The following is a 27,795-nucleotide window of genomic DNA, read 5'->3' on the forward strand; positions in this document are numbered from 1 at the left end:
AACTTGACCAAGGCGTGGGGCGCCTGGGTGTCTCAGTTGGTTAAGCGTCCGACTTTGGCTCAGGTCATGATCTCACGGTTCGTGGGTTCGAGCCCCGTGTTGGACTCTGTGCTGCCAGTTCAGAGCCTAGAGCCTGCTTTGGATTCTGTGACTCCTTCTCTCTCTGATCCCGCTCATGCTCTGTCTCTGTCAAAAAAATAAATAAATAAAAGAAGCTTGAGCAAAGCAGTGACCACCTGGCTGAATGCAAGCGGGCTCATTAAGCAACCCCCCTTTGAAATAGCCATAGGCCTTAATTAATCAATAGGCTACTTACAAACAGCCCGTTACCAAAAAAAGGAAAATTGCGTACGTTCCCATACCTCCTCAACCACCCTACGCGTGTGGCCCCTCACCACCACTTTGTGGCAGACAGTCTGTGCTTTGCTGTCCTGCCCGCCGCCCCCTTGCAATGTATTCACTAATCTTCTGTGTTCTGCCTTGGGTGAGCTCTTGCACTGCCACGACCACTGCCCCCACCCCGGGACACCCCACATTTGGTGGCCCATGTGGGGAACCTCTGCTGGCCTGGGACGCTCCCTGGATTGCCGGGGAATTTCTCAGGACTTTCCCTTGGTGGACAGACTCTAGTTATTTCTTGCGGAGCTGATGACCTCCAGTTCAGGTTAGTCCTCAGCAAGGATCCAGAGCCCCGCAGGGAACCTGCTAGATGGCCCTTGCCTGAAAGGGTGAGGAATTTACCCTCTTGCCCATCAGAGGGATCCTCTCCTCCCTCTCCTCTCTCTTTTTGGCCCTTTGGTGGCCTAACCTTGGTGTTGCTCAGACAGCTGAAGGTCTCTGGCCAGGGTGGCTGCCCAGTGTGGTCTGAAGGTCTGAGGGCGAACAGGTCAGACCGTCCGCTCCTGTGAGGGCGAAGGACCCCTTCCTCTCCTTTCCCATTCCCTCTGCAGCTCATCCAGGGTAAATTTGCATGATACAGACTCAGTCGGGACCCTTTACTGACGCTGGCTGACTGTCAGCTGCTTTTAGGAACCCCCTCCTTTTCCTTTGTTTCCGAGGAAACAGCCACCATCTTGATCTATAGGCAAAACACATTCCCATGCATCTGAGTGGTGACCCCCCCACCTCCTTCTTCTGACCTGGTTTGGTCACCCGCTGTCTGGCTTTCCTGTCGTAGGGGATGCCCCAATAGGGATTGCTAGTGCCATTTGCCATGACCCTCTCCTTGGGGGGGCACATCCCAGTACACTCAGTCACCCCATATAAGGTCTGGCCCTTTTTTAGACCAGCGATGATGTGGGGCCGCGAGTAAATGGTCAAGGAGGAATTCTTGAGATGTTTTCGGTGCAAAAAGGTCCTTTTATTATAGCATGGGGACAGGACCCATGGGTAGAAAGAGCTGCCCTGGGATTATGAGGAGTGACTGATGATAGACTTTTTAGTGAATGGGGGTTAGGGATAGTGTAAATCTCTAAGGAATCTGTGCATGTTAAAAGCAAGGTCCCCAGGTTCTTGGAGGGCTGCTATTGTTAAAATAAAGTTGCTTTAATTGTTTAGTAAAACATTAGTCACGAAACCCTTCAAATGTATATCAGTGGGCCATACTGTTTGAAAGGCGATTGCTAAAGTATATCTTGGTGTGGAGGGGTTACCATTATCGGAAGAAAGCAACACTAACCAGAGCAAACATTAAAGAAGTCCTTGAGGGAGCCGTAGGAGTATTACGATCCGTATGCCTCAGGAATCCTGCTTAAAGACTAGGAGCTACAGCAAAGTTCTTTTTCTCTGATCGGGTGGGGCGCTTTGACTAAAATCAAGACAACTAGGCAAAGCTCCATTCCCCTTAGTGGGACGCCCCTTTGGAAACCAGCAGCCGGTCTTTATAATCCCCTCTATGCCTCCGGACTCACCCTGGGGCTGTTTTTTTTTTTGTTTTTTTTTTTTAATGGAACAAACGTGGGAGCGCCTGCGTGGCTCAGTTGGTTGAGGTCCGACTTCGGCTCAGGTCATGATCTCACAGCTTGTGGGTTCGAGACCCGCGTCGGGCTCTGTGCTGACAGCTCGGAGCCTGGAGTCTGCTTCAGATTTTGTGTCTCCCTCTCTCTCTACCCCTAACCCACTCGAATTCTGTCTCAAAAATAAATAAACATTAAAAAATAGCAATAATTTAAAAATGGAACAAACATGATCCCCAAGGCCTGAGGAAAAACTTCTCATCTTTTTATGTAATGTTTCCCAGCCTCGGTACAAATTCCCAAATCAAGAGGTATGACCTCTCCATGGAACTCTTTCTTATAATACTATTTTCCAGCTTGACCTCTTTTGCCAGAACTCCAAATGGTCAGAGGTCTCATGTGCAAGCCTTCATGGCACTGTCCCCAAGGTCCCAAGCTCCACAAAAACTGTAGAATCTGTCTTGCTGGGTCTCATGGCCCATCTGACCTTGTGGACATTCTAGATGACTGCTCTTTTGTTCCAGCCCATCGTCTTTCCCTTTCCCCTGAAGGCCCGGGGGCTCCCTAGATTGAAATTCTGCTTTACCCTCTGTTAAAAAGACAAAGTTTTCTTGCATTGTTGGTCTGCTCTTGATAAGAAAGTGCAAATCAAGAGTCGGATGTTTAACTGACTGAGCCACCGAGGCATCCCTTTAAAACTTTCTAAGTCTAGGGGCGCCTGGGTGGCTCAGTCAGTTGAGTGTCTAACTCTTGATTTTGGCTCAGGTCACGGTCTCACGGTTTGAGCCCCACATCTGGCTCTGCGCTGTGCGTGAGCCTGCTTGGGATTCTCGCCACATACACACGCCCCGGCCGCCCTCAAAAAAAACGAATAAGTTTTGAAAAAAAATGTAAAAAACCCAAAACTTTCTGAAGCTAAAACTGCCCACTTTAGATTTTCCCACAGGTACCTCAGATAAAAATTGACAATGGGGAACACACTGATTGACTTTTAATGGACATAGGTGGAATATACTCAGTATTAAAGCTAATTTAAGTTTGTTGGTTTAATTACATATATCTTCAGAGTTATCAGCATTAAGTATAAAACTCTTATTCTACCAAGGTTTACTAAAGTCGAATAAGCTCACATTATATCTGTGGCAATTGGTCAGCAAAAGGATGGCTTAAAATGATGGTTACTTTTATAAATAAATAAATAAACTTAAAAAGGGGGGTGACGCCTGGCTGGCTCAGTCAGTGGAGCCTGTGACCCTCGATCTTGGGGTCGTGAGTTCCAGCCCCATATTGAGGGTCAAGATTACTGAAAATAAATAAACAAATAAACTTTAAAAAATTGTGGTCAATTATGTCTGTCTCATAAAGTTCTCAAGGGTAATTCTTAAAATAGCTTTCAAAATCTTCACTAACCTGAAACTTTAAAGTTTTGCTAAGCCAAATTCTAAATTAAGTTGAATTCATTAGCTATCTAAGTCTTTTCCAAATAAGATAAAATACTTCGACATTAATTACTAAACACAAGGTTTACCAGCTTTTGGCTTCTTTGCAGAGAAATTAAAGCTATTTGGGTCTGTTGGAAAACATGGCTTTGTGCCTTACTGAAAGATTATACAATGAAAAACTATGACATGTATTTATAAATTTGCCAACCTAAAGAATCCTGCTGTAATAGAGTTCACAATTGGTTACTAGTTTTCCCTAGAGACTAAGGTTTCTAAGAGTTAAAATTCTGCTAAATGTAATTAAGACTGATAGAAATGATAAGGAAAGCAACTCTGTATGTAGGACAGTAGGAGATGTGTAAGAAGAATATAAGAGGTGAGAATATATTTTGTTGAGGGAAAAAGAAAGTAACATTGTCCTAAAGTGAGACTAGCTATTTAGAGAAAAGGCGTAGGACAAAATCTGAATGCAAAAGAAAGCTGTAGGTTTGTGAAGGGAAAGCTTAGAGAAGAATTTTATGTGTGGTCAGGCCAGACTAAGCTTGAAACTAATGGATTTTAAAAGTACACCTGGGGGCTGCCTGGGTGGCCCAGTCAGTTAAGCGTCAGACTTTGGCTTAGGTCATGATGTCACAGTTCCTGAGTTCAAGCCCAGTGTTGGGCTCTGTGCTGACAGCTCAGAGCCTGGAGCCTGCTTCGGATTCTGTCCCCCTCTCTCTGCCCCTCCCCCACTCACACTCTGTCTCCCTGTCTCTCTCTCTCAAAAATAAATAAACATATAAATAAATAAAGTATACCTAGTATAAGGTTGAAATTCTACCATACTCTGTTAAAAAGACAAAGTTTTCTTGGATTGTTGGTCTGCTCTTGATAAGAAAGTGTAAACAAAGGTGTTTTTTTTTTTTTTTTTATCTGCCCAGAAAACAAAAGTTTCTATGTTTTGTCTTTATCAGGTCTTTGACTAAAGTTAAAACTTCTCAAAATTTATAATGATCTGTAATCCTATTTAGATAGGTGTTTTAAAACTTTCTAAGGTTTCTAACAAACGTCCCTGAGATTTGAATTGTCAATGAAGCCTTTTTGACTCATTCTGCTTGTTGATTTGGTCTGTTAAATTACTTGGGAAGCACCATCAAACTCATAGTAATTAGCCTTAGGTTGTATTGTATGGGTAAATGCTATAACTGCTTTAGAAATTACATACAGTCCCTAGGGTTTTAATATGTTTTGATATAAGGTCATCACTTGACATTCTAATCATTAAAATGCTAGGTGTTGGGGCACCTGGGTGGCTCTGTGTTGACAACTCGGAGCCTGGAGCCTGTTTCGATTCTGTGTCTCCCTCTCTCTCTGCCCCTCCCCCGCTCACACTGTCTGTCTGTCTGTCTCTCTCTCTCAAAATAAAATTAAAAAAAAAAACACATAAAATTTTAAAAAATAAAATAAAATGCTAGGTGTCACAGAAATAACTGGATTTCCTTGTCAGCTACATTATAATGAACTTTACTATCAGATCTTTAACCATGTCCATTTCTGAGGGTTTTTTTTTTTTTTTTTTGTCATTTATAGTTACTGTTCCGATGCTCTTGCAAAACGAGTTTTGTCTTCAAGGAGATTCATGAAAAGGACGGGTTTTTTTGTTTTTGTTTTTGTTTTTGTTTTTGACAAATAAGGGTAATTGGTATCTTTAAGATCATAAAACTGAACTGGGTAAGAATTTCCAGAACTAATGGGAAAGCTTCGTTCAAACAGAACAAAAATTAATAATGTAGAACTGAATGAATTAAAGAAGATGACTATAGTTTTATGACTCTGGTTTGAAACATTGCTGGTTCTCTAATGTTTGCTTTTTCAGATTAAGGAAACTTTCTCTTAAGATATCCATGACTTACAGAAATATGATAAAGTATTCTTTTATGAGCAAATTGAAACATTTAACTTTTCTCCCTACCTGAACCCTCTAAAATTCAGAAAATCTCAGTGAGTATTCTTTCTTCCTTGGCAATTACAATTATTTGCATAAGTTCAACAAGAATCTGTCCTTGTTTTTTTTTTTTAAGTTTATATATTTATTTTGAGGCGTGGAGGGGTAGAGAGAGAGGAGAGAGAATCCCAAGCCAGCTCCACAGTCAGCACAGAGCCCGACTCGTGGCTCGAACCCATGAACCATGAGACCATGCCCTAAGCCAAAATCAAGAGTCGGACACCCAACCAAATGAGCCACCCAGGCACCCCGAGAATCTGTTCTCCTTGTAACAGGACCCATTAGAAACTTTCATTACTTTACCAAGGCTTTGACTGGAACATCCTATTTGAGAGAGACGTGCATAGACTCAGATGGGACCAGACAGCTCTAAGGAACTAAGGTTGACTTTATGGAGCCAATGAAGCTCCTTGGAAATGTTGGCCTGATACCTTGCTTACAGAGTTTCCAGCAGCCTTACCTGGTGAGTAAAGAACATCACTTCCTGGCAGGTGCAGAAACCTCAGGATATTTTGGGGATCCCGAGAAGAGAAATTCACCCGCATCTACAGGTATTGCAGGCAGGTCTAATGGCAGGTATTTGGATTGGCTTCTGGCCTCAAGAGGCTATTAAAAGTTCAATCTAGGAGGCACCTGGGTGGCTCCAGTGGCTGGGCATCTGACTCTTGAATTGGCTCAGGTCATGATCTCACAGTTCGTGAGTCGGAGCCGCCCCGCATCGGGCTCTGTGCTGATAGCGTGGAGCCTGCTTGAAATTATTGCCCTCTCTCTGCCTCTGCCCCTGCCGCTGCTCACGCTCTCTCCCTCTCTCTCAAAATAAACATAAACAAAGAAACATTAAAAAAGAATGAGTTAGTCTTGATTTGACTATCTCTGGAAGTTGAATTTAGAGAAAAATTATGTTTCAATAACACACCTTCGTGGATGTTAAATTCTAGTTCTGATTGTCTTTGAATGTTTGTTGTTTGCTTAGCTAGACAACTTGGAAACCAGAGAAATTGCCACAGTGGCTCATATGTAGACAATCTCTGTGCTTGTTACTCTGTGGAGAGAATAAGCGGACCCCATGGGCATATGATTATTTGAACAGCTGGAAAACAGGACGGACTCAACAATTGTATAACTCAACTATCACCTTGACCAATTCTGTGTGGCTGGGATGACACAGTCATTCCTAAAAGCCAGAGCCTACCCTCCTCCACAGGGTCAACTCTGGACTTGTGGAGATCATAGATGGCCCCACTTTCCTTCTGACTGCATAGAGGATGCCCTTGGGATGGCCCTATCCCCCAGAGGAGTCTTCCCCCATTTGCCAGCAATTTCTCATAATTAGGATAGTGTTAAGGCTTGATACCAAACAAAGAGGGCTTCCTGATGGTTTTACCTCTTAACGGTATTTGTCCCAGGAGCTGCATCATTGATGTCAAATTGCAAGTAGAGGCTTTACCCAAGCATGTAGCCGCCATCTTTAATCAGGCCCAGCATGCAGTCACCCACAAATTTAAAGGGAGCCCTCCAAAACTCAATGGCCCCTGATATCCCGACTGCAGCTCAAGAAGGAAACTACGCTTTATTAAAATAGAATGTTACAGGGCTACTGGGTGGCCCAGTCTGTTAAGCCTCTGACTCTTGATTTCGGCTCAAGTCATGCATGATCTCATGGTTTGTGAGTTCGAGTCCTACATCAGGCTCTGCGCTGACAGCATGGAGCCTACTTGGGATTCTCTCTCTCTCTCTCTCTCTCTCTCTGTCCCTCCCCCCCTCCACTGTGCTCTCACTCTCTCAAAATAATAATAAGCAAACTTAAAAAAAAAAAACCCAGAGTGCTATATATATACTCCAGATAACCACAAAAATTACTGAGATGAATACTACCCAAATTGGCATGTTAAAGTCTCCCTCCCACTCCATTCATGATTGGTTAAACTCCTGGACTGGAGGAGGATTTGGGTCAAAAAGTCGTTTAATTAAGGCTTCTCTTTTTCATCCTAATAATCATCATCTTATTTTCCAGATCTCTCTCTGCCCGGTGCCGAGATTCCTTCACGGCCACATGTTTGAGCTGACAGATGATCCTTTCCACTCGGGAAAATCCACATGTGCTATCTGCCTTGGATACAGCCGCCTCTGCCTTTCATAATCCCAACAAATAAATTCCCAACCGACCAATGTTGATCCATACGTAGGGACATCTCTACACCCCTCATTCAGCAGGAAGAAGCCGTTGAAGATGAGACTTCCACTCAAATGCCAAGGATTTGTCATTGCCGACCTGTCGGGGTGGGGGGATGATCAGGGCCACTTCTAGGCAACAGGCTTGAGCAGTGGAAACCTGAGTGAGGTAAATTAGCCCACAGCCACCCCCCTCCCCCCAATGAAGTAGGCTCATTAGGCAACTCTTCTTAAAATAGCCACAGGCCTTAACTAACCAATGGGCCATTTACACAGTTACCAAAAAAAAAAAAAAAAAGTTCCCATATGTTCCCATATGTTCCCATATCTCCTCCTCCCACCCTGTAACTGTGGCCCCACAATACCGCCTGGTGGCAGACCAGGCAGACAGTCTCTCCTTTGCTGTCCTGCCCACTGCTCTCTTGCAGTGTATTCAATAAATCTCCATCTCCTTTGTTCTGACTTGGGTGAATTCTTTCACCACCCATGCCAGCCCCCACTCCATCGGGACGCCACGGAAACTGAGGTTCAGAGAGAAGTGACTTACCGAAGGTTGCTCAGTGACCAGGCACCCACCTCTGCCTGAACAAAGCCTTCCTCTCCAGCCCGCCAACGAGCCCCTGCGCATGCCCACAGGTCTCCTGGCTCCCCCCTGGGCCCACCCTGGCCTCCTGCCACGCCTGCCCTTCCCACTCTGCCAGAGGCCAAATGAAGAGGAACTTCTCCAGGTCTTAATGAGTACAACCAGGAGACTGGATTTTTGTTTGTTTGTTTGTTTGTTTTTCCTGCTGCTTGAAAATGGGCTCAGAGGTCATTCCCAAAGCATTTCCCAAAATATCTGAGTAATGACAGCATGGCTGGAAGTGGCTAGCTTGTAGGCTTTGGAGAGAGTCAGGCCTGGTTCATTTCTCAGTTCTGTCACTTTTTTGCTGTGCTCAGACACCTCTCTGAGCCTCTGTTTTCTAATCTGTAAAATGGGGATGTTGATAGCACTTACCTCTGAGGGTTATTTGGGGATTTAATGAGTAAAGAGCACAGCATATGATGTGCTTAGCACGGTGCCCGGCACATAAATCAGTGACCAGAAAATCGGACTTTTGTTCTTCTTCTTATTATTTTAAGGTGCTCTGCCTTCCAAGGTGACAACTTGGAGACAGATCCCATTCCCTCAGCTAAAGATCTTTTCTTAAGTTAAAAACTCAGTCTCAGGGTGCCCGGGTATCTCAAGCAGTTAAGCATCAGACTTCAGTTCAGGTCATGATCTCACAGTTCGCGAGTTCGAGCCCCGTGTCGGGCTCTCTGCTGTCAGCACACAGCCTGAAAAATAAAATCTTAAAAAAAAAAAAAGAAACAAGTCAGTGTCTCTTCTGCGATACACACAAAATACACAGATGACTAATAAAAAGTAGATAAACTGGGCTTCATCAAAATTACAACTTTTGTGTTGCAAATGACACCATCAAGAAAGTGAAAAGAACCCACAGGATGGGAACAATTATTGCAAATCATATATCTGAGAAGGGACTCTATTCTAGAATATAGGAGGAACTCTTACAATTCAATAATTAAAAGGCAAGTAATATAATTTAAAAATAGGCAAAGAGGGGCACTGGTAGCTCAGTCGGTTAAGTGTCTGATTCTTGATTTCAGCTCAGGGCATGATCTCTAGGTTCGTGAGATCGAGCCCTGCTTGGGGCTCTGAGCTGACAACACGGAGCCTGCTAGGGATTCTCTCCCTCTCTCTGCCCTTCCCCCACTCACCCACACACCTGCACACACACACACACTCTCTCTCTAAATAAACTTTAAAAAATAAAAATAGGCAAAGGATATGCATAGAGATTTCTCCAAAGAGGATATGCAAATTGGCAATAAGCACATAAAAATCAACGTTACTAGTCATTAGGGAAATGCAAATCAAAACCACAATGAAGCATCACTTCAAGGAAAGATGAAATCTCTAGAATCAAAACGGATGGCCAACAACTGTTAGCGAGGATGGGGAGGAATTGGAACCCTCCTGCATTTCTGGTGAGAATGTAAACGGCTCAGCCACCATGGAAAAGAGTTTGGCAGTGCTCTAAATTTTTTAAAACTGTTTATTTTTGAGAGACAGAGACAGAGAGAGACAGAGACAGAGAAAGCACAAGTGGGGGAGAGGCAGAAAAAGAGGGAGACACAGAATCCGAAGCAGGCTTCAGGCTCTGAGCTGTCCACACAGAGCCCGACGCAGGGCTCGAACCCACGAACCCCAAGATCATGACCTGAGCTGAAGTCGGCTGCTTAACTGACTGAGCCACCCAAGCATCCCTATGTTCTGTCTTGTAACCAAGACTCCCACTTTGATTTGTCAATAAGTGGATTATAGAGGTTAATGAGAAATGCTAACAAACCCCGGTGCACCCATTCAAAGAAACTGGAACCCTCCCCAAATCCACATTTTCAGATGCCAGCCAAGGGCCAACCTTATAAGCACGCCTTTCTAGAACTGCTAGGTTAACTCTTTTCTGCACATGCCCTTTGTCTTGGGCCAAGGCATCTTGAGAACAAAACATATCAGTAGGACCCCACGCAGCTGGGTGAGACCAGCATACACCACTGAACTTGGTTATGCCATACAGAGATCTTGGACCCAGGTGAAATGAAACCCACGAATCACAAAGGTTTATCTTAGACAAGGAAATGGCTTCTTAACATTTCTGTACGAGCCTTTCTTTACCTGAGCAGAGGCGCAAGGATTCAGCACAGCACAACTGTGGCAAGTTGAAGCTGCTTTGAACACCTTCCGGGGCACAGGCAATGAATATCATGATGTCCAGGGGACTCACAGAAGAAGTACAGTCCCAGAGGCCAAACCTGCCCCCCCACCTGAAACAGAGTTTACAGTGTCAGGGCCCCCCTAGGAGGGCGTGTATTTGTCTGAAAGTCTAGGTATCAGGACTCCCCAGATGGGACCTCCTATCCTAGGGTTCTGGCTGCGGTCCAAATAATTCCCTTGAGTTATTAGCTTAAGAGGGACTACTTGAGGCCATCAGTTCCAAGCCAGAACAGTTCTGAAAAGCCAAGATCAGTGATGCTCTCTCCTCTTATCCCCTGAGCCTCCCAGGTACTGGGATTTTGTTTTTCTCTGTTGTTAAAAAGTCACTATGTCCCACTCAGTAATTAAAACTTTAATTCTTGGGGTCCTGGGTGGCTCAGTTGGTTAAGTGTCCGACTTCAGCTTAGATCATGATCTCATGGTCTGTGAGTTCAAACCCCGCGTTGGGCTCTATGCTGATAGCACAGAGCCTGCTTTGGATCCTCTCTCTCTCTCTCTCTCTCTCTCTCTCTCTCTCTCTCTCTCTTCTTTCTTCCTTCTTCTCTCTCTCTCTCTCAAAACCAGAGAATCAGACTGTCAGTCAGTTCATTGATGGAAACTACAACTAGTGGAAAAGTCAAATGCAACAATCCATAGCCATGAGATGTCTCCCATCTGCCAGGAGTGGGTGGGAGGGTCACGGTCCTTGTGACGTGCCCTCGCCCAACCTGCTGCTTTGGGCAGGAATCACAGTTAGGAAGGCAACGAGTCTGCACCAGAAATAGCTGATCAGCAGCTGAGTTTTAACTTGTGCCATCAGAAAGCAAACCCTTCATCGTGGACATCTGCACAACCAGACGGTCCGGCAGCACCCGTAATGTTTTCACAGCGGCCGCTCCACAGAGGGGTGTCCCAAATCTGGCCAGCTCATCGAGTGGAGTGATTTCACCTGATTTTCATTCCACACAGCTCGTGATGGGGCTGAAATGGCTCGCAGCAGACAACAGCAGGTGTCAGCCCAGAGTTGGAGCCAGGCAACCAGGCTCTGTGAATTCAGGATTCCAAAAGTCAGTGGCAAAAAAATAAAAAAGGTAACTATGTAATCTGATGGATAAGTTCATTAGCTTCATCGTGGTAAATATTTCACAATGTACGCATATTTCGTATTTCGTACATTGCATAGCAGGAAACCACATTGTAGACCTTAATTATGGGAATTTTTTCTAGGGAATTTTTATTTGCCAGTTACACTTCAATAAAGCTGAGGGGGAAATGGCACTGGGTTTTCTTTTGCTGCAGCCAAGCCAGACAGCTTTCCTAACTCTTTCTGTCATGTTGGTCTTAGAGCCCAGGTGGGTGACCTCAAAAGTATACACGTCATCTGGAGTATCATCAGCCTCTAACGGTCAGACAGGCAATTTCACAAGAACTCATTAGCAACCTCAAACTGCTTTTTAAAAAAATTTTTTTAAATGTTTATTTAAAGAGAGAGAGAGAGACAGATTGCAAATGAGGGAGGGACAGAGAGAGAGGGAGACACAGAATCCGAAGCAGGCTCCAGGCTCTGAGCTGTCTGCACAGAGCCTGATGCAGGGCTCGAACTCACCAACCATGATATCACGACCTGAGCTGAAGTCAGGCATTCAACCAACTGAGCCACTCAGGTGCCCCTGAAACTGCTTTTTATAAACCTCAAAAGTGTATCTCCATTTAGAGATTGCTTCTCTTTTTCAGTTCTCGCTCTCTTTTTTTTTTCCCTTAGAATTTCCAAAGGGCGAAAATCATAGTAAGAATCATCAGTTACAGATGATTGTTCTGTTTCCAATACTCTTAAGATTTCAAATTCCAGGCCACCCACATGGCAAAATACAAGAAAGTTGCATCCCAGTGACTTTTATTTTTTTGCAACTCTCTCTAATTGGGATGATCCCTCTGGCACTTATGAAATTACAGGCATATAACAGTTTACATCAATTTTAACCATACATCCAGATGCAATAGCTGTAAAATACAAAGGCATTTTAAAAGTTCCTTCTCCTTTATTTTCATTGCAAATTTACTTAAACCCCTAGCAGTAAATTCAGTATTTATGGGGGGGTTGTGGCAGCAGCACCAGCTGGAGCCCCCCCTCTTTTCCTTCCCCCCTGATTTGCCTGAAGCTTTGCTCCAGCTCTGAGAACTGATTTAACTTTTTCCTTCCCGCTCGGAGGAGAGAATAATATAAACTTCCAACATTTTTGGTCCAACCAAAGGCCACCATTGGAAATGTTTGGGCTCTTTCTCCTCCTGCCTTGAGGAGGGAACAAAAACCAAAGACATCACCCCCTGAGATTTCCCCCTCTCATTTTAGCCAGCGCACCCAAAAGAGGCCAAGGGATCCGGCTCCTCAACTCTCCTGGGCTCCTTCTATCACTGTCAGATCCCAGAGGTAATCTGTACTTCTTACAGCAGATTCGGCTGCGGCTCAAACCGCTCTTGCGAAAACCACGGGTAACTGCAGAGCCACCCACCCACGCACCAAAGGATGGCTGACCATTCCGGGAGGCCACGCAGGCCACCCCAGGGCCCCTGGGCAGGTACCGAGCACTCAGCAAGGGCTTCAGAAAAGAGCTCGGGGCCAAGGCCGCCTGGGTCACGGTCACAAAGAAGAAGACAGCCAGTGCTTATACAGCTAGGAATCTCATACTCATATCTTAGCAAGGATGTCCCTTTTCCCTCACCCTTCCTTTCCCCAGACAAGGCTTATACCGCATTCCACTTGAGTCAGGATCCATCGAGCACGTCCTATCGCCGCCAGCACGGGCTGGGGGTTCCCAAGGCCACCACCAGGTTTGTCAACGTGCTAGGAAGAATACAGGCCCCAGCCTATGGCCATACCCACGCCTCATGTATTACAGCCAAAGGACACAGGGCCAACAGCCCAGGGAAAAGGCACGTAGTTGGAGTCCAGAGGAAACCAGGTACAAGCTGCCAAGGGCCTTCTCCCAGGGGGGGTGGGGGTGTCCCATGGGATGCACTGCTTTCCTCCAGCAAGGGGTTTGTGAAATGTTGTCTACAAAGGAACCTTGCCTGAGCCTCAGATACCAGGGTTTTTACTGGGGGCCAGTCATACGGGCACCCCGCTCCACAGCACGAACCAAAATCCCGGACTCCCAGAAAGAAAGCAGGTGTTTGCTGTAAAGCACATGGCTTATGCAAACAGTTTACACACAAGGAACTACTCTGATCATTTCTGGGGATGGTGGGGACCTTCCTGAAATTCAAGTTTCTCAGTGCCAACCAAGGCTCAACCGGGAAAGCCGGCCTCTCTCTCCTCAAGCCTGCTGGGTTTACTCTTTTCTGCACACCAGGGCATAGCGGAAGATGAGCCTTCATAGTCCCTCTGGAGAGAAGACTCCATGAGCGAGGCTTCTAGAACCCAGCTCCCAGCTCATATTGGGCAGGAGGAGACAACTCAGAAACAAAGAGCAGACGGCCATAACCCAGCCACTGCTGATGCGTTATCCAACTGGGCCCAGCCTGCGAAGGAGAGTCTGGGAGGGAACGTGGGGGCTACAGAAACTGAGCCCTGTGGGCTCTCCCTCCCCAGCCCCGGCATGCAGCTGAAAGAGGCACCTAGTAGTATATCCAGAGTGTGACTGAGATCCAGTGTTTCTGGAAGCAAAGTCCAGAGGGTAGGACAAAGCCACCAGCCCTGGCCAGCTGAGCCAGACATCTGCCTCCAGCCCTCTGCTGCCGATAATCTGCTCCCTTGATCTGGTAAACATTGACTTGTGCCTAGGACACCAGTCAGGCCAAGCTCCAGGAGTAGAGGTTCCAGTTGGCCACTCTGCGCACGGGGACAGGATGTTCTGCCTCGGCTGGGGGGCCGAGAGGGCTGCACTGAGGCCCTTCTCCCTTGGTGGAAACTTCTGGCCTGTGAGCTCCACTCTGGGCTCCCTCCACACCATTTTTCTCAGTTAGAAACCTAGACCCAGAGGGCTGAGGTAGACACTGGGGGCAGGCTGGCAAGGCACCCCCAGGAGGGGCAGAACAAGGAGGTAGGATCACCTTGCCAGTCTCCAGACTTGCCCAGAAAACAGAAGAGAGAAGTTGGGAAACGATGTCTGGACTGGTGGAATGAGATCCAATCCCGGAAGCAAATGGGCCAGGGTTTGGATCTCTATTCTTTTTTTTTTTTTTTTTTAATTGTTTAAGTGTTTATTTTATTTTTGAAGAGAGTGAGAGAGAGCACAATAGGGGGGCGGGGCAGGGAGAGAAGGGGACAGAGGATCCATAGCAGGCTCCGTGTTGACAGCAGGGAACCCCATGCGGGTCTTGACCTCACAAACCGCGAGATCATGTCCTGAGCAGAAGTCGGACGCTTAACCGACTGAGCCACCCAGGCGCCCTAATCCCTACTCCTACCAGCTCTGAGACCTTGCGGACACATGTTCCTTCTCTGGGCTTCAGTTTCCCCATCCTTCTAGTGGGAATACCAACATCTCCTATTTGCATAGAAGGCAATGCAGGAATTAAAAGTGCAGGCCGCGAGGGCCCCCTGGGTGGCTCAGTCGGTTAAGCGTCTGACTTCAGCTCAGGTCACGATTCGGCAGTCTGTGGGTTCAAGCCCCGCGTCAGGCTCTATGTTGACAGCTCGGAGCCCAGAGCCTGCTTCGGATTCTGTGTCTCCCTCTCTCTCTGCTCCTCCCCCACTCATGCTCTGTCTGTCTGTCTCTCTCTCAAAAATAAATAAACATTGAAACATTTTTTTTAATTAAAAGAAAAAAGTGTAGGCTGTGGCGTCAGAATAACCCATTTCATATTCCAGCTGTACCGTGCCCCTTGCTAACTGCATGACTTGGAAAAGTTCTCTAATTGTCCTGGACCCCACCTCAGGGCTGCTGGCTAAGGCTGACCCGTGGCAGGGCTTAGCTAAACCTCAGACCTGGGTCTGGTGAGTTCTTAGAGGGCTTCCTGGAGAAGGTGGCAACTTGAGAACAGCCCGTTGGGAGGGGGGAGCTGATAGGGTTTGCTGAGGAAGGCGGAAGGGGGGCTCCTCCCTGGCACAAGCCGCTCTCTGCTCCCAGGTGAGGAGAGAAAGGCATGGGAGGGAAGAAGGAAAGAGGAGAGTAGCCTCCAGCACTTTCTTACTGTTAGTTTGTCTCACCTGAAATACGGTAATGTTGGATCAAATGATCCTTAAAGGCATTACCACTCACGCTGATTTGTTTTTACATACTGAAAAGAAAAAGAGGGGGGCTCCTGGGTGGCTCAGTTGGTTGAGCGTCGGACTTCGGCTCAAGTCACGATCTTGCGGTCCATGAGTTCGAGCCCCACATCGGGCTCTGTGCTGATAGCTCAGAGCCTGGAGCCTGTTTCAGATTCTGTGTCTCCCTCTCTCTCTCTGCCCCTCCCCCACGCATGCTCTGTCTCTCTCTCTCTCTCTCTCTCTCTGTCAAAAATAAACTTAAAAAAAGAAAACAAAAGAAAGAGGGGAAAAAAGGCTTGATGCAGGACATTTGGGGAGCCCAAATGCAAGAGGGTAGGGGGTCATAACACAGTCATGAGCCAAGACCGTAAGCATGAGAGACTAGAAAAAGTTTCCAGGCAATGAGGATAGTTGAAAAGTAAGTTCCCCGAGAAAAGGGAAGGATGGCTCAGCAACAGAGGTTCTGGGGACTGGGGTGGAACGAGAGGCGGCAGGCTGTCCTGGGACCCTCAGGTGAATGCCATGGCTGGCCAGCAGCCACCATTCCATCTTTCAGGAAAGTGAGACCTGAGACCTGAGGACCCGGGCGTGGGGCTGCTTAGAGGGTCCTGGCATTCCTCCTCCGAGAGCCATTAGCTCCACCTTCCCACCAGTCTGCAGATATTGCGCACCTGGGGCAGGGGGCAGGGCCATAACCTCTTTCCCAATACTCAGGCTGTGGCAACGCCAAGGCCCCCTATTCTCCATCAGTTGCCGAGAGCCCTAAAGGAACATAAGTAATCATGACCAGCGTTAACAAGTGACCTTTCCGAACGCCAGGCGCTATTTCAAAAACTTATGCTTTATCTCACTTAATCCCAACCACGCTATTATGGCTTCCATTTTACACATGGGGAGACTGAGGCTCAGAGGGGTTCCGTGACTTTCCCCAGTCACATAGTTTGTAGCAGGGCCAGGATCCAAACCCCATACCCATGCCTCTAACCACCATGGAGTATGACCCTTTTACCTAATTGTAAACCATGTACTCGCTATGCATTCAGGGCTTCAAGACCAGCCCCTATCCCCCCTCAAATTCTCCCTAAACAAGAATTCTGGAGCGACCACTGCACTCCATCTGGCCTTGACTTCTGAGCTTTCTATTCTGATGGACAGAGAACAGTCCCAGCCTGCAGTACTGGAGTGTCCCCTTGGCTCTTTGCTGTGGCCCTGCGCTGCTGGCTATTGGCCTTGGGGGTCACACCCCTTCTCTGGGCCCGACGGCATCACCCTGTCCAATGAGGCTGCGGCTAGATCAGAGGCTCCCAGGCCTAGGTGCTTCCAGCACTGGGATCAGCTCCCGCCCACCCCTAGGAAGGCCAGGAGCCCAGGGGCGGGACATGTTCGGAGTTAAATACTTGTGAACAGCACTCCACTGGCCTCTTGTCTCAGTCTTAGAGCAGGAAGTTTGACCTCGATTAATCATGGTAAGTGCCTGCCGGCGGCCATGGCAGCCTCCCCCTGGTGACATCCTCGGTGAGACTTCCAGACACGTGCCTTGTATCTGAGCCTCCGAGTCTTACTGTCCTTTTCTTTCTCCTCAGACGACTTACAGCAACAAAGGAGAGAAGGTAAGCAGGAGGGGAGATGTGGGGTCAGGGCCCCGGGAGACTGGGATGTCAGCAAAGAGCAGGAAGGGAACTTCGGTGGGTGTGTGACGTCCAAGATGCTTGCTCAGGTTCATCTCTGCCCGTCCCTGTCCCCCAAAGACTTAGCAGGACTCAGCCTGGCCTTGCTAAGAAAAATTTTACCTCTTCTTCTTAAATTTCTACCAATCTATTAATCCTGTCTAGAAGTTCTTTCTAGATTTTTTTTTTTCAAATATAATCTCTCCCCCGACATGAGACTCAAACTTATGACCCTGAGATCAAGAGTCATATGCTTTTCCGACTGAGCCAGCCAGCCAGCCCTGGAAGTTCTTTCTAAGGTCTAACTTAAATCCGTGTGGCTGTAGCAAACGGCAGCTCCCATCTGGGAGACCTGGGCAGGCCTCCTGTGAGGGCTTTCTGATCCTAACCCCCAGGAGCTCAATCTCTGCCAGTCTCTACGTGAGAAATGTCTCTTGAGGCTTGGCAAGGCCGCAGGGTGTTTGGTTTCTCGGTTCTGGAATTAAGGCCGGCACAAGGAAAGTGATTAGACGGCACCTCTCCATCCGCACTTTTCTAGACCCACCTCCAGAGACTTAGCCTCTCCCCTTCTCTCCTTCTGCAGCCTGCGAGGGGCCGATTCCTCCATTTCCACTCCGTGACCTTCTGGGTTGGCAATGCCAAGCAGGTAAAAGCTGGGGCTGGGAACTGGAGAGGGCAGAGGGCAGGCAAGAGAGCCTCCTGGACAAGGGCGGGCCTCCAGTAGGGCCTGTGATTGGCCCCTGGGTGGGGAGGATCAGGGCCAGTGTTGGGACCATCCCAGGAAAGACAGACACTCTTTGGATCCTAATTACACAATCAGGGCCTCAGACCCCAGCAGGATACTTATCTGACATCAGAATGGGCCAGGCAGTGGCCTTTCTTCGCAGAACGGACTCTGTGCCTGGGGCAACAGGGCAGACAGTCCTAGGGGGACTGGAGGCTCTCAGCTGGGGGCCCCCCAGGCTGGCCCTCAGGAACCCGGTTGTAACTCTGTGATTTAGGCTGCGTCATTCTACTGTAACAAGATGGGCTTTGAACCTCTGGCCTACAAGGGCCTGGAAACGGGTTCCCGGGAGGTGGTCAGCCACGTGATCAAGCAAGGCAAGGTGAGTCGCCACCCCAGGACGCCACTCACCCAGGAGGCTCCCACTTGCCTTCTCTGCCCCTGCTGGTCTCTGAGTCTCCTTAGGGCTCTGGTGCCTCTGGGTGAAGTAGACCAGGAGGCCCTTTCCCCAGGCCGACCCGGTTCTCTCCCAGGACGTCTGGTGGGGCTAAGGGAACATGGGCTGAGAGCCCCCACTCTCCCCTCCACGGGCACCTTTGTACAACTTGCAACACGGACGTTAGTTTCATCTCCTTGGCCTGGCCCAACGCTGGCCTCACAGATGTTCCCGATAAGTTGGCGGAGGCCTCAGACATCAGAACTGAAAGTCCGAGCAGTGCCCTGGTCCCTGGGACCCCTGGGGATTCCCTCCCCTGGGGGGGCCAGAGCCAAGAGCTCAGCTCAGGGAGAAGCTAAGGCAGAGACGGAGCCGGAACCCAGGGTTAAGGAATCCTGCCCGGCTGGGAGGGGTGATGTGGTCCTGGGGTGTCTCCCAGGTGGGCAGGGAGGAGGGGATGGTAATACATCGCCAGGTGCTCTCCTGAGCCACCAGCTACCCCTCCTTTCTCCTCTGTGTTCTTAGATCGTGTTTGTCTTCTCCTCCGCCCTCAACCCCTGGAACAAAGGTGAGGAGGCCCCGGGGGCTCAGGGTACCAGGGGGTGAAGACAAGCTATTGTGGGGGAAGGGTAAGGAACAAAGGAGTGGGTCCAGTTCAGGGAGGGTTCCCCAGCCTAGGAGGAGATGGAACCCCGGGACTGACAGTAGAGGGGAGGGGGGAGGGGGCCATGGCTCTAGCGCCATGACCTCCCCTACCGGCCACAGAGATGGGCGACCACCTGGTAAAACACGGCGATGGAGTGAAGGACATTGCATTTGAGGTGGAAGACTGTGACTACATCGTGCAGGTGAGACGGCTTCTGGGCTGCCCTCGGTCTGTCACAGGGTTCCCTGTAGGTCAGGGCCGGAGGACCTGCCGTGTTGGGGTGACAACCCCAGACACTGCTGTGGTGCACACCTGAGCTCCACCTTGCCAGCTGCATGTCGTCTCTCCGAGCCTCAGTTTCCACATCTGTAAAATGCGGACAATCAGAGCACCTACCTCACTGAGGTTTACCCCGAGGAAATGAGATCATAATTACGACTTCTCGGGCGCGACTCTGAACCAAACACCCCATTCGAGAAGCAGCTTGGAGGTTCAGAGCATAGACTCCAGAGCCAGACTGCCCAGGTCTGAATCTCATTATCTGTGAGACTTTGGGCAAGTGACTTAACTTCTCTGCGCCTCTGTTTCCTCAACCATAAAATGGAGACAATCACAGTACCTTTCCTGTAATGTTGCTGTGAGGGTGGAAGAGGTTACTACCTTCGCTGATGCCTGACATGTGATAAGCACAGCTATGCAGTCAGGTTTTGCTAAATAAATGCAGGAGTCATGCATGTAAGGGTGCCTGGCAAGGGTCTGACACAGGTGCTCGATAAATGCCCGTCGGATTCTTCCTATCCAATCACCTGTTTTACAGAGGGGGAAGCTGAGGACTGGAGAGGGGGAAGGGCCACAGAGTGGGTTGGCGGAGGTGGGACACGCCCCCACCCCCACCTGGTTTGTCTCTCGAAGCCCCAACCCTGGGCCTGGGTCTCAGTTTCCCTATTTGCCAGACGGGCACAAGGCATGGGTGTCAGGGGCGGTAGCTGAAGCTGGCTGTAGTTCCCGCCCGGGGCTGGAAAAACCGGAGGAGCCCGTGGCAGGACGAGGTGGGGAAGTCCCGCAGAGGCTGGACCCCGGGGGAGCCGGCAAGGGCTCTGGGAGGGTCCAGCACTTAACCGCCTCCCTGACCCATCTCCTCTGCAGAAAGCCCGGGAACGGGGCGCCAAAATCGTGCGGGAGCCCTGGATAGAGCAAGATAAATTCGGGAAGGTGAAATTGGCTGTGCTGCAGACGGTGAGTTAACTTCGGTGCCCCTACCCCTCCTGCTGTCCGCTCCCCTGAGATGCCAGGATTCCCCACACCATCCTCGCCCCCCCCACCCCACTCCATCCTACCTTCCCACCCTTGTGCCTCGATGCAGACGTTCTCCCTCAAGTCTGACTGCCTGCAAGGCTTGGCCAGGGTGCAGCGGCTCATGGGAGCAACTGGTGCCCGCCCCCCCCCAGCTTCCCTTCCTCCCCTGCGGGGTAGGGAGGGGGATGGCAGTGATGACAACAATGAAATGTAAATGAAAGGCAGGGGCTCTGCAGAAGGGAGTGAGTGGGGTCTGGGGAAGCCCCGCCCTCTTCCAGCTGTGTGACTTTGGACAAAGCACACCACCTCTCTGTGACTCGGTCTGCAGGGCCTACAGCTGGACCGCGTGTGTGACGCGAGACAGGCTACTTAACTCTTCTGTGCCTCCAGTGTCTTCAACTATAACCCCGGCCAGGGTCATTGCGAGGCTCAGATGAGCTCATTTGTGCACAGCATTTCGAACAACAGTGCCTGGCATGTCGCAGACACTCAGCAAAGATTTCCAAGGCTGTGTTACTGTCGTACAGAGACAATCACAGGTCCCATCACCTCAAGGTTAAATGCAGCTTAAAGATTGTTAAGATGACTGAAAGAACCCTTGGGTACAATTTGATCCAATGCCCTCATCATTCTCACTTAGCCAACACATTTTTCTTGAGCCCCCACTACTTGCCAGGCACTGCCCTAGGTGCCGAGGATACCATGATGAGCCAAACTGCGGCCTTGCCCTCACAGATCCTGGGCCCAGGGGGCGGGGAGGTGGGGGGGTGGGGCAGGCAGACCGTTAAAGTCCCGAACACATGGCAGGTGGCAATTCGTTTCAGAAAGGGGGAGGTGACCATATTGAGCTGGGGTCAGACCCGGGCGGGAGCTGTGTTGGCATCGTGACACGTGGCCCAGCCTCAGTGGGGATGAGGGCTCAGGGGCCAAGCTGTGCTGTTTTCCACCCATAGTACGGGGACACGACACACACCCTGGTGGAAAAGATGAACTATACCGGCCGGTTCTTGCCTGGATTCGAGGCCCCAGCATTCGTGGACCCCCTACTTTCCAAGCTGTGCGTACACCTCAGGCCCGGGAGAGGGGAGTAGAAAAGTGGGGGTGGTTGAAAGCACTTCCCTGATCCTGCATGCGGACGGGGCTTCTCTGAGGGGACAGAGCATCTGGGAGCCTGCCGGGGAACTCCCGAGGGTCCCCAAGGGTGGCTTGAAGGGGTAGCACAGAGGCTAAGAACATAGGCTCTGGACGTAACTGCCTGGGTTCAAACCCTGGCTCTGTCATTTTATAGCCATTTAACCTCAGCAGTTACTTCGTTTCCCTCTGCCTCAGTTCCCCATTTGTCAAATGGGGCTACTAAGAGTGTGTGAGCTGACACGAACGGCTGCCTCTGGTAGTCCTATGTCACAGCGAGCTATTACAGTGGGAACGGGGAGACTGAGGAAATAGCCCCATCCTCACCGCCTAACGGCTTCCTTCCCCCAGGCCCAGCTGCAGTCTGGAGATTATCGACCACATTGTGGGAAACCAGCCTGATCAGGAGATGGAGTCTGCCTCAGACTGGTGAGTCCCGGCCCAACCCCTCCGCGCAAAGGAGTCAGGCCCGCCCCCCAGTTCTCGCCTCAAGACACTAAAGTGGGAAATGGGGCCACAAGGGCGCGGGAGCCTAGCCTTATGTCACCGAGGCATCTTCTCCCTGTAAAGCCATCACCGTGGAGTCCAGGGGCTTTGAGGCTCAAAGTGATGGAAAGGTCTTCTCTCTGACGAACCTTGGGGAACCTCGGCACAGAGGGGGTCACGGTCCTGGGAGACCTGGAGGCAGTCTGCCACTCCCCAAACAGTGCCCTTGTGCAAATTAGGAGCAAGTGCCCTTCCCAAAGCACTTCTATCTGTTCGACCTTTGCCATACTACACGGGTGTTGTTACAAGACACTTCACTTCCATCCGAAAGAAAATTGTCATAATAAAGGTACAGGTCTATGATGTATATGATGTAAGTGAACGGTGGTTCCTTTTTGGAGCCTGCTCGGGGTGGGGCGGGGGGTATTCTGGAAGGTGGAAATAGAGACAGGGAGCCAGTCCCCGGCTGGCGCTCAGAGCCAGTGGGTCCTTATGCCACCCCGCAGGTACCTGAAGAATCTGCAGTTCCATCGTTTCTGGTCTGTGGACGACACACAGGTGCACACAGAATACAGCTCTCTGCGCTCAATCGTGGTGGCCAATTATGAGGAGTCCATCAAGATGCCCATTAATGAGCCAGCACCGGGCAAGAAGAAGTCCCAGATCCAGGTGGGGCCTTCCCTGGACCCCGGGGGCCTGGTTGGGGAAAAAGAAAGCAAGAAAGAGGTTTCAAGGCTCTTGCAGGGGCTGGGGTGTGGGTGACAGGGGCCAATGACAGTGTTTTCCTTGTTTCCTCCCACAGGAATATGTGGACTATAATGGGGGCCCTGGGGTCCAGCACATTGCTCTCAAGACCCAAGACATCATCACAGCGGTTAGAAGCTCATTCCTGGTCCTAATTCAGCTCCAGAGCCAATCTCTGCAAAATGGAGGAGAGCATGGGGGGCGGGTAGTAGCAGTCCTAGGGCGTCTTCACCGGCCCAGATGGCTGGCCCGGCTCCCTGACTGATTGCTGCCACTCCCGTGCAGGCACATTCCCACCCCAGAGAGTTCAGGTTCTCTGCAGAACAGTTTCTCTTCTGGCTTTAAAAGTAGCAGGTGCCAGAGAAAGAGGAAGCCTGGATTCTAGTCTTAGTTCTGCAAGTGACTTGCTGTGTGTCCCTGGGGGATTCAACCCCCTCTCTGGGCTTCAGTTGCCTCACCTTGAAAATGAAGATATTAGGCTACAAGGTGGATCAGGTCCTTTGAGCCAAATTAAATGTGCTGAGTCTGTGGAACCAGCCCTTGGAGAGACCGGGTCCTACCTATTCCCTACGTGGCAGTACGTCAGAGTGGACAGGAGCCTGAACTGCCCCATTCCATCCTGGCCTAACCAGGAATTCACTGTATGACCTTGGCAACTTTGTTCATTTGTTCATTCATTCACCCATCCAATAGATGTGTACTGGGCACCTATTATATGCCAAGCACCCTTTTAGGTACTTAGGATACATCAGTCAACAAAACAATAGTCTCTGCCCTTTTGGAGGCAACAAGTAAAATACATATATTAGATGGTGAGAGTGCTGTGGAGAACAAAGCAGGGTAATAGGGGAGGGAGGGGGAAGGACACTGCACACTTGATAGGGCGGTCGTGAAAGGCCACATTGAGAAGGAGGCATCTGAGAACACAGGCTCGTAAGAAGGGAGGCCTGTGGACACCTGGGAAAAGTGCCCCAAGCAGAAGGGACAAGCAGGGCAGAGGAAGGTTGAAGGCACAGCCAGGAGATCAGTGCGGCTAGAACAGAATGAGCAAGGGAGAGGAGGTAGGAGATGAGGTCAGAAGGTGGAATTGAGGGCAGATGGTGAGGGCTTTGAACTTGACTCTGAGGACATCACTGTGAGGTAAGCAGAGAAGTGACATGATTTCACCCGTATTTTTAATTTATTTTTTTTTATTTTTTAAAGTTATTTATTTATTTATTTTGAGAGAGAGAGAGAGAGCATGAGCAGAAAAGGGACAGAGACAGAGAGAGAATCCCAAGCAGGGAATCCCAGGCCCCGATGTGGGGCTTGATCTCATGAACCGTGAGAGCATGACCTGAGATGAAATCAAGAGTTGGACGTTTAACCGACAGCCACCTAGGCACCCCTAACTTGTACTTTTTAATTTTTTTAAAGTTTACTTTATTTTATTTTATTTTATTTTATTTTATTTTATTTTATTTTATTTTATTTTTGAGAAAGAGAGACAGAGTGTGAGCAGGGGAAGGTCAGAGAGAGAGGGAGACACAGAATCCAAAGCAGGCTCCAGGCGCTGAGCTGTCAGCACAGAGCCTGACACGGGGCTCAAACTCATCATCATCCGTGAGATCATGACCTGAGCCGAAGTCGGATGCTCAACCAACTAAGCCACCCAAGCACTTCCTAACTTGTATTTTTTAATAAAATCACTCTGACTACTATGTTGAGAATAGATATTTAATCTCTCAATGCCTCAGTGTCCCCAGCTATGAAATAGGGATAATTGTTTGGATACCTCAAAAACTTACTGCATGGACATAATGAGGCAACACACAGAAAGTGCTTGAGATAGATACATAATGAGAATTCCATAATTGTTAGTGATTGCTGTTCTTTTTTAACAAGTTTTTTTAATGTTTATTTATTTTTGAGAGAGAGAAAGAAACAGAGTGTGAGCAGGGGAGGGGCAGAGAGAGAGGGAGACAGAGAATCCGAAGCAGGCTCCAGCTCTGAGCTGTCAGCACAGAGCCCAACGCGGGGCTCGAACCCACAAACCGTGAGATCATGACAGGGGCTGAAGTCGGGCTCTCAACTGACTGAGTCACCCAGGTGCCCTGCGATTGCTGTGGTTCTAATGGGGCCCACAAGGTCCAGAAGAGGAGGGGCATGAGGTCACAGGGATGCATCCTGGCAGGTAGGGGAAGCTAGGATAGGGACTCTGCCTCCTCCTGGCTAGGGGTGTTGAGCATGGAGAGAGGAGACTGACCTTGACCCTACTCTGAGACAGATTCGCCACTTGAGAGAGAGAGGCATGGAGTTCTTGGGTGTTCCATCAACATACTACAAACAACTGCGGGAGAAGCTCAAGTCTGCCAAGATCCGAGTGAAGGAGAACATTGATGTCCTGGAGGTGAGGCGAGTGCAGGATCCTTGAGTTTGAGATGGGGAGAATGAGCCCTGAGTTTCATCTTGCCTCACAAATATTGTCTAAGCCTCTACCCTGCATCAGGCACTGGGACACAAGAGGAAAACCAGACTGGGTCCCTGCCACCATGGGACTTGCAGTCTAGCGGGGAGACAGATAACAAACAAGTAATAACACAAACACCATCAGAGAGAGAGTTGGTGATGTGTAGAAAGTTAAAACAGGCTACGACAGAGAATGATCTGGGGCTACTGCACCAGAGGTGATCTAGGAGGGCCTCTCTGAGGAGGTGACATTTCAGTGAACTCGAAACAATAAGCAGGAGATGGCTGTGTGAAGGGCTAGGGGAAGAGCAAGCACAAAGGTCGTGAGTCAGGAGCAAGTTCCAAGTGTCTGAGGAATGGAAATAAGGCAAGAACGGATGAAAGGAAGTGTTTGAGGACTGGCCTAGGTCATAGAGGTAGGCTGGGGCTGATTCCTCTTGTAGATTCTTTAGGAGTTTGGATCTTGTTCTTCTATGGCCAGAAACCAATGGAGGGTTTGGGGGTTTTGTTTGTTTGTTTGTTTGTTTGTGTGTTTGTTTGTTTGGTTGGTTTGTTTTTAACAGCCTTATCCATATATAGGTCACATAACATATAAGGCACTCTTTAAAAGTATACAATTCAGTGGTTTTTTAACTACCCACTATGTTGTGTAGCTATCATCAAAATCAATTTCAGGGCGTTTTTCATCACCCAAAAAAGAAACCTCACACCCCTCATCACCTTCCTCCCTGCAGCCCTAGGCAAGCACTCACCCATCTTCTGTCTCACTGGATTTGCCTCTTCTGGACATGTCATATAAATGGCATCGTACAATATGTGATGTTTTGTGTCTGGCTTCTTTCACTCAGCATTATGTTTTCAGGGTTCATCTGTGTGGTAACAGGTGTCAGTGCTTCTGCCTTTTCGTGGCTGAATCGTAGTCCATTATATGGATATATCACATTTTTCTTATCTGTTCATCAGTTGATGGACATTGGCATGTTTCCACTTTGGGGCCATTGTAAGTAATGCTGCTGTGATCATTCTCATACGAATTTTTGTGTGGACATGTTTTTCATTCTCTTGGGTTTATACCTAGGACTGAAATTGCTGGGTTATATGGTAACCCTATGTTTAACCTTCTGAGGAATCCGCAGTTTTCCATAAAGGCTGCACTATTTTACATTCCCACCAAGCAACATATGAGAGTTCTGATTTCCACTGGAGGATTTAAAACAGGGGAATGACACCATCCAATTTTTTAAATTATTTTTTATGTTTATTTATTTTTGGGAGGGAGAGGCACACACAGAATGAGCAGGGGAGGGCCAGAGAGAGAGGGAGACACAGCGAGCTTCAGGCTCCACACTGTCAGCACAGAGCCAGACACAGGGCTGGGAACCCATAAATTGTGAAGATTATGACCTGAGCTGAAGTTGGTTGCCTAGCCGACTGAGCCACCCAGGCGCCCTGACACCATCTGATTTTTGAAAGATCCCTTGGATGTCTGTGGGGAGGATGGATTGCAAGAAGGCAAGAGGGAAACATGAGGACCTGTGTAGAGGTGAGGCCACTGGGGTGGTCCAGGACAGCCTTGATGGTGGCTGGCATAGGGACTGAGGCAGGTGGGTGGTAATAGGACAATTTAGGGATCTATTTGGAAGTGTCTGGAACAGCGGGAGAATGGGGTCTTTTCTTGGCTTTCAGGTGTAGGAGCTCTTATGGACTTTCTTTTTTTGGTTTTTATTTTTTAAATGCTTATTTACTTTGAGAGAAAGAGAGGGAGAGAGAGAGAGAGAGAGAGAGAGAGAGGTGGGGAGGAGGAGGGAGACGGAGAGAGAGAATCCCAAGCAGGCTCTGTGCTATCAGCTCAGGCCCGGAGGCGGGGCTCGATCCTACAAACCATGAAGTCATGCCCTGAGCAGAAATCAAGTCAGACGCTTATCCCACTGAGTCACCCAGGCATCCCCTTAGGGACTTTCTAAAGACCCCACCGTGCCACGTTAGACGGGTGAGCCAGCCACCCCCCTAACTCTGCCCCCTGTCTCCTACCTAGGAGCTGAAAATCCTGGTAGACTACGATGAGAAAGGCTACCTCTTGCAGATCTTCACCAAGCCCGTGCAGGATCGTCCCACGCTCTTCCTGGAAGTCATCCAGCGCCACAACCACCAGGTACCACCTGTCTCCGACAGCCCTCGGGAACATGCAAGGTAGCATGGCTGGCTTTCTGGGCCCGCAGCTCACCTTCTCTCTCCCGCTCCAGGGTTTTGGAGCCGGCAACTTCAACTCACTGTTCAAGGCTTTCGAAGAGGAGCAGAACCTGCGGGGCAACCTTACCGACTTAGAAAACAACGGGATAGTGCCGGGCATGTAGGCCGCGGGTGGACCTGGCGAGGCCCCGCCCACCTGCGGGCGCCCGGTGGGCCACGCCCCCGGACCTGGAACACGCCCACCCCACCACGCACCCTGAACTGCAAGCCCTCCTTACTGGCCACTCCCTTAGGCCCCGCCCACCAACCCGAAGCACCAGGCTCTGACCACGCCCCCCTCGGTCGGGCAGCTCCTTGCTCCCGCCCTCGGAATAAAGCGGACCGGGGTCCCGTGCGGGGTCGTGGTGTTTGTGCCTGGCTGGAGCAGTGACGCCCTTTGGCCTGCAGGGGGTGCTCAGGGCGTCAGCACTGCCGGAGGCGTCTGCG

General features: G+C 49.4%; 1 protein-coding gene and 2 long non-coding RNA genes across 3 annotated transcripts in view; 2 read left to right on the forward strand and 1 right to left on the reverse strand.

The window, feature by feature from the left end:
* LOC122470186 overlaps positions 1-7,507 on the forward strand; it is a 20,724-nt gene extending 13,217 nt beyond the window's left edge. Inside the window, exon 3 of the long non-coding RNA XR_006293854.1 lies at positions 7,396-7,507. This is a non-coding gene — a long non-coding RNA (uncharacterized LOC122470186). The remainder of the gene's footprint in view (positions 1-7,395) is intronic.
* On the reverse strand, positions 7,327-18,123 carry LOC122470185. Its single transcript, XR_006293853.1, has 2 exons — positions 17,753-18,123; positions 7,327-8,884 (listed from the first exon to the last, which is right to left on the reverse strand). It is a non-coding gene; the product is annotated as an uncharacterized LOC122470185 (long non-coding RNA).
* On the forward strand, positions 16,878-27,703 carry HPD (4-hydroxyphenylpyruvate dioxygenase). The gene is made up of 14 exons (XM_043557516.1): positions 16,878-17,007; positions 17,125-17,151; positions 17,792-17,854; positions 18,210-18,314; positions 18,894-18,936; positions 19,134-19,216; positions 20,161-20,250; positions 21,264-21,367; positions 21,793-21,870; positions 22,434-22,596; positions 22,730-22,801; positions 24,938-25,060; positions 27,155-27,271; positions 27,363-27,703. Exons 1-14 carry the CDS (start codon positions 17,005-17,007, stop codon positions 27,471-27,473), a joined length of 1,182 nt encoding a protein of 393 aa, XP_043413451.1. The 5' UTR covers positions 16,878-17,004; the 3' UTR covers positions 27,474-27,703.
* The last annotated feature ends 92 nt before the right edge of the window (positions 27,704-27,795 follow it).

This window comes from Prionailurus bengalensis, chromosome D3, assembly GCF_016509475.1.
Source record: "Prionailurus bengalensis isolate Pbe53 chromosome D3, Fcat_Pben_1.1_paternal_pri, whole genome shotgun sequence".
Classification (NCBI taxonomy): domain Eukaryota; kingdom Metazoa; phylum Chordata; class Mammalia; order Carnivora; family Felidae; genus Prionailurus; species Prionailurus bengalensis.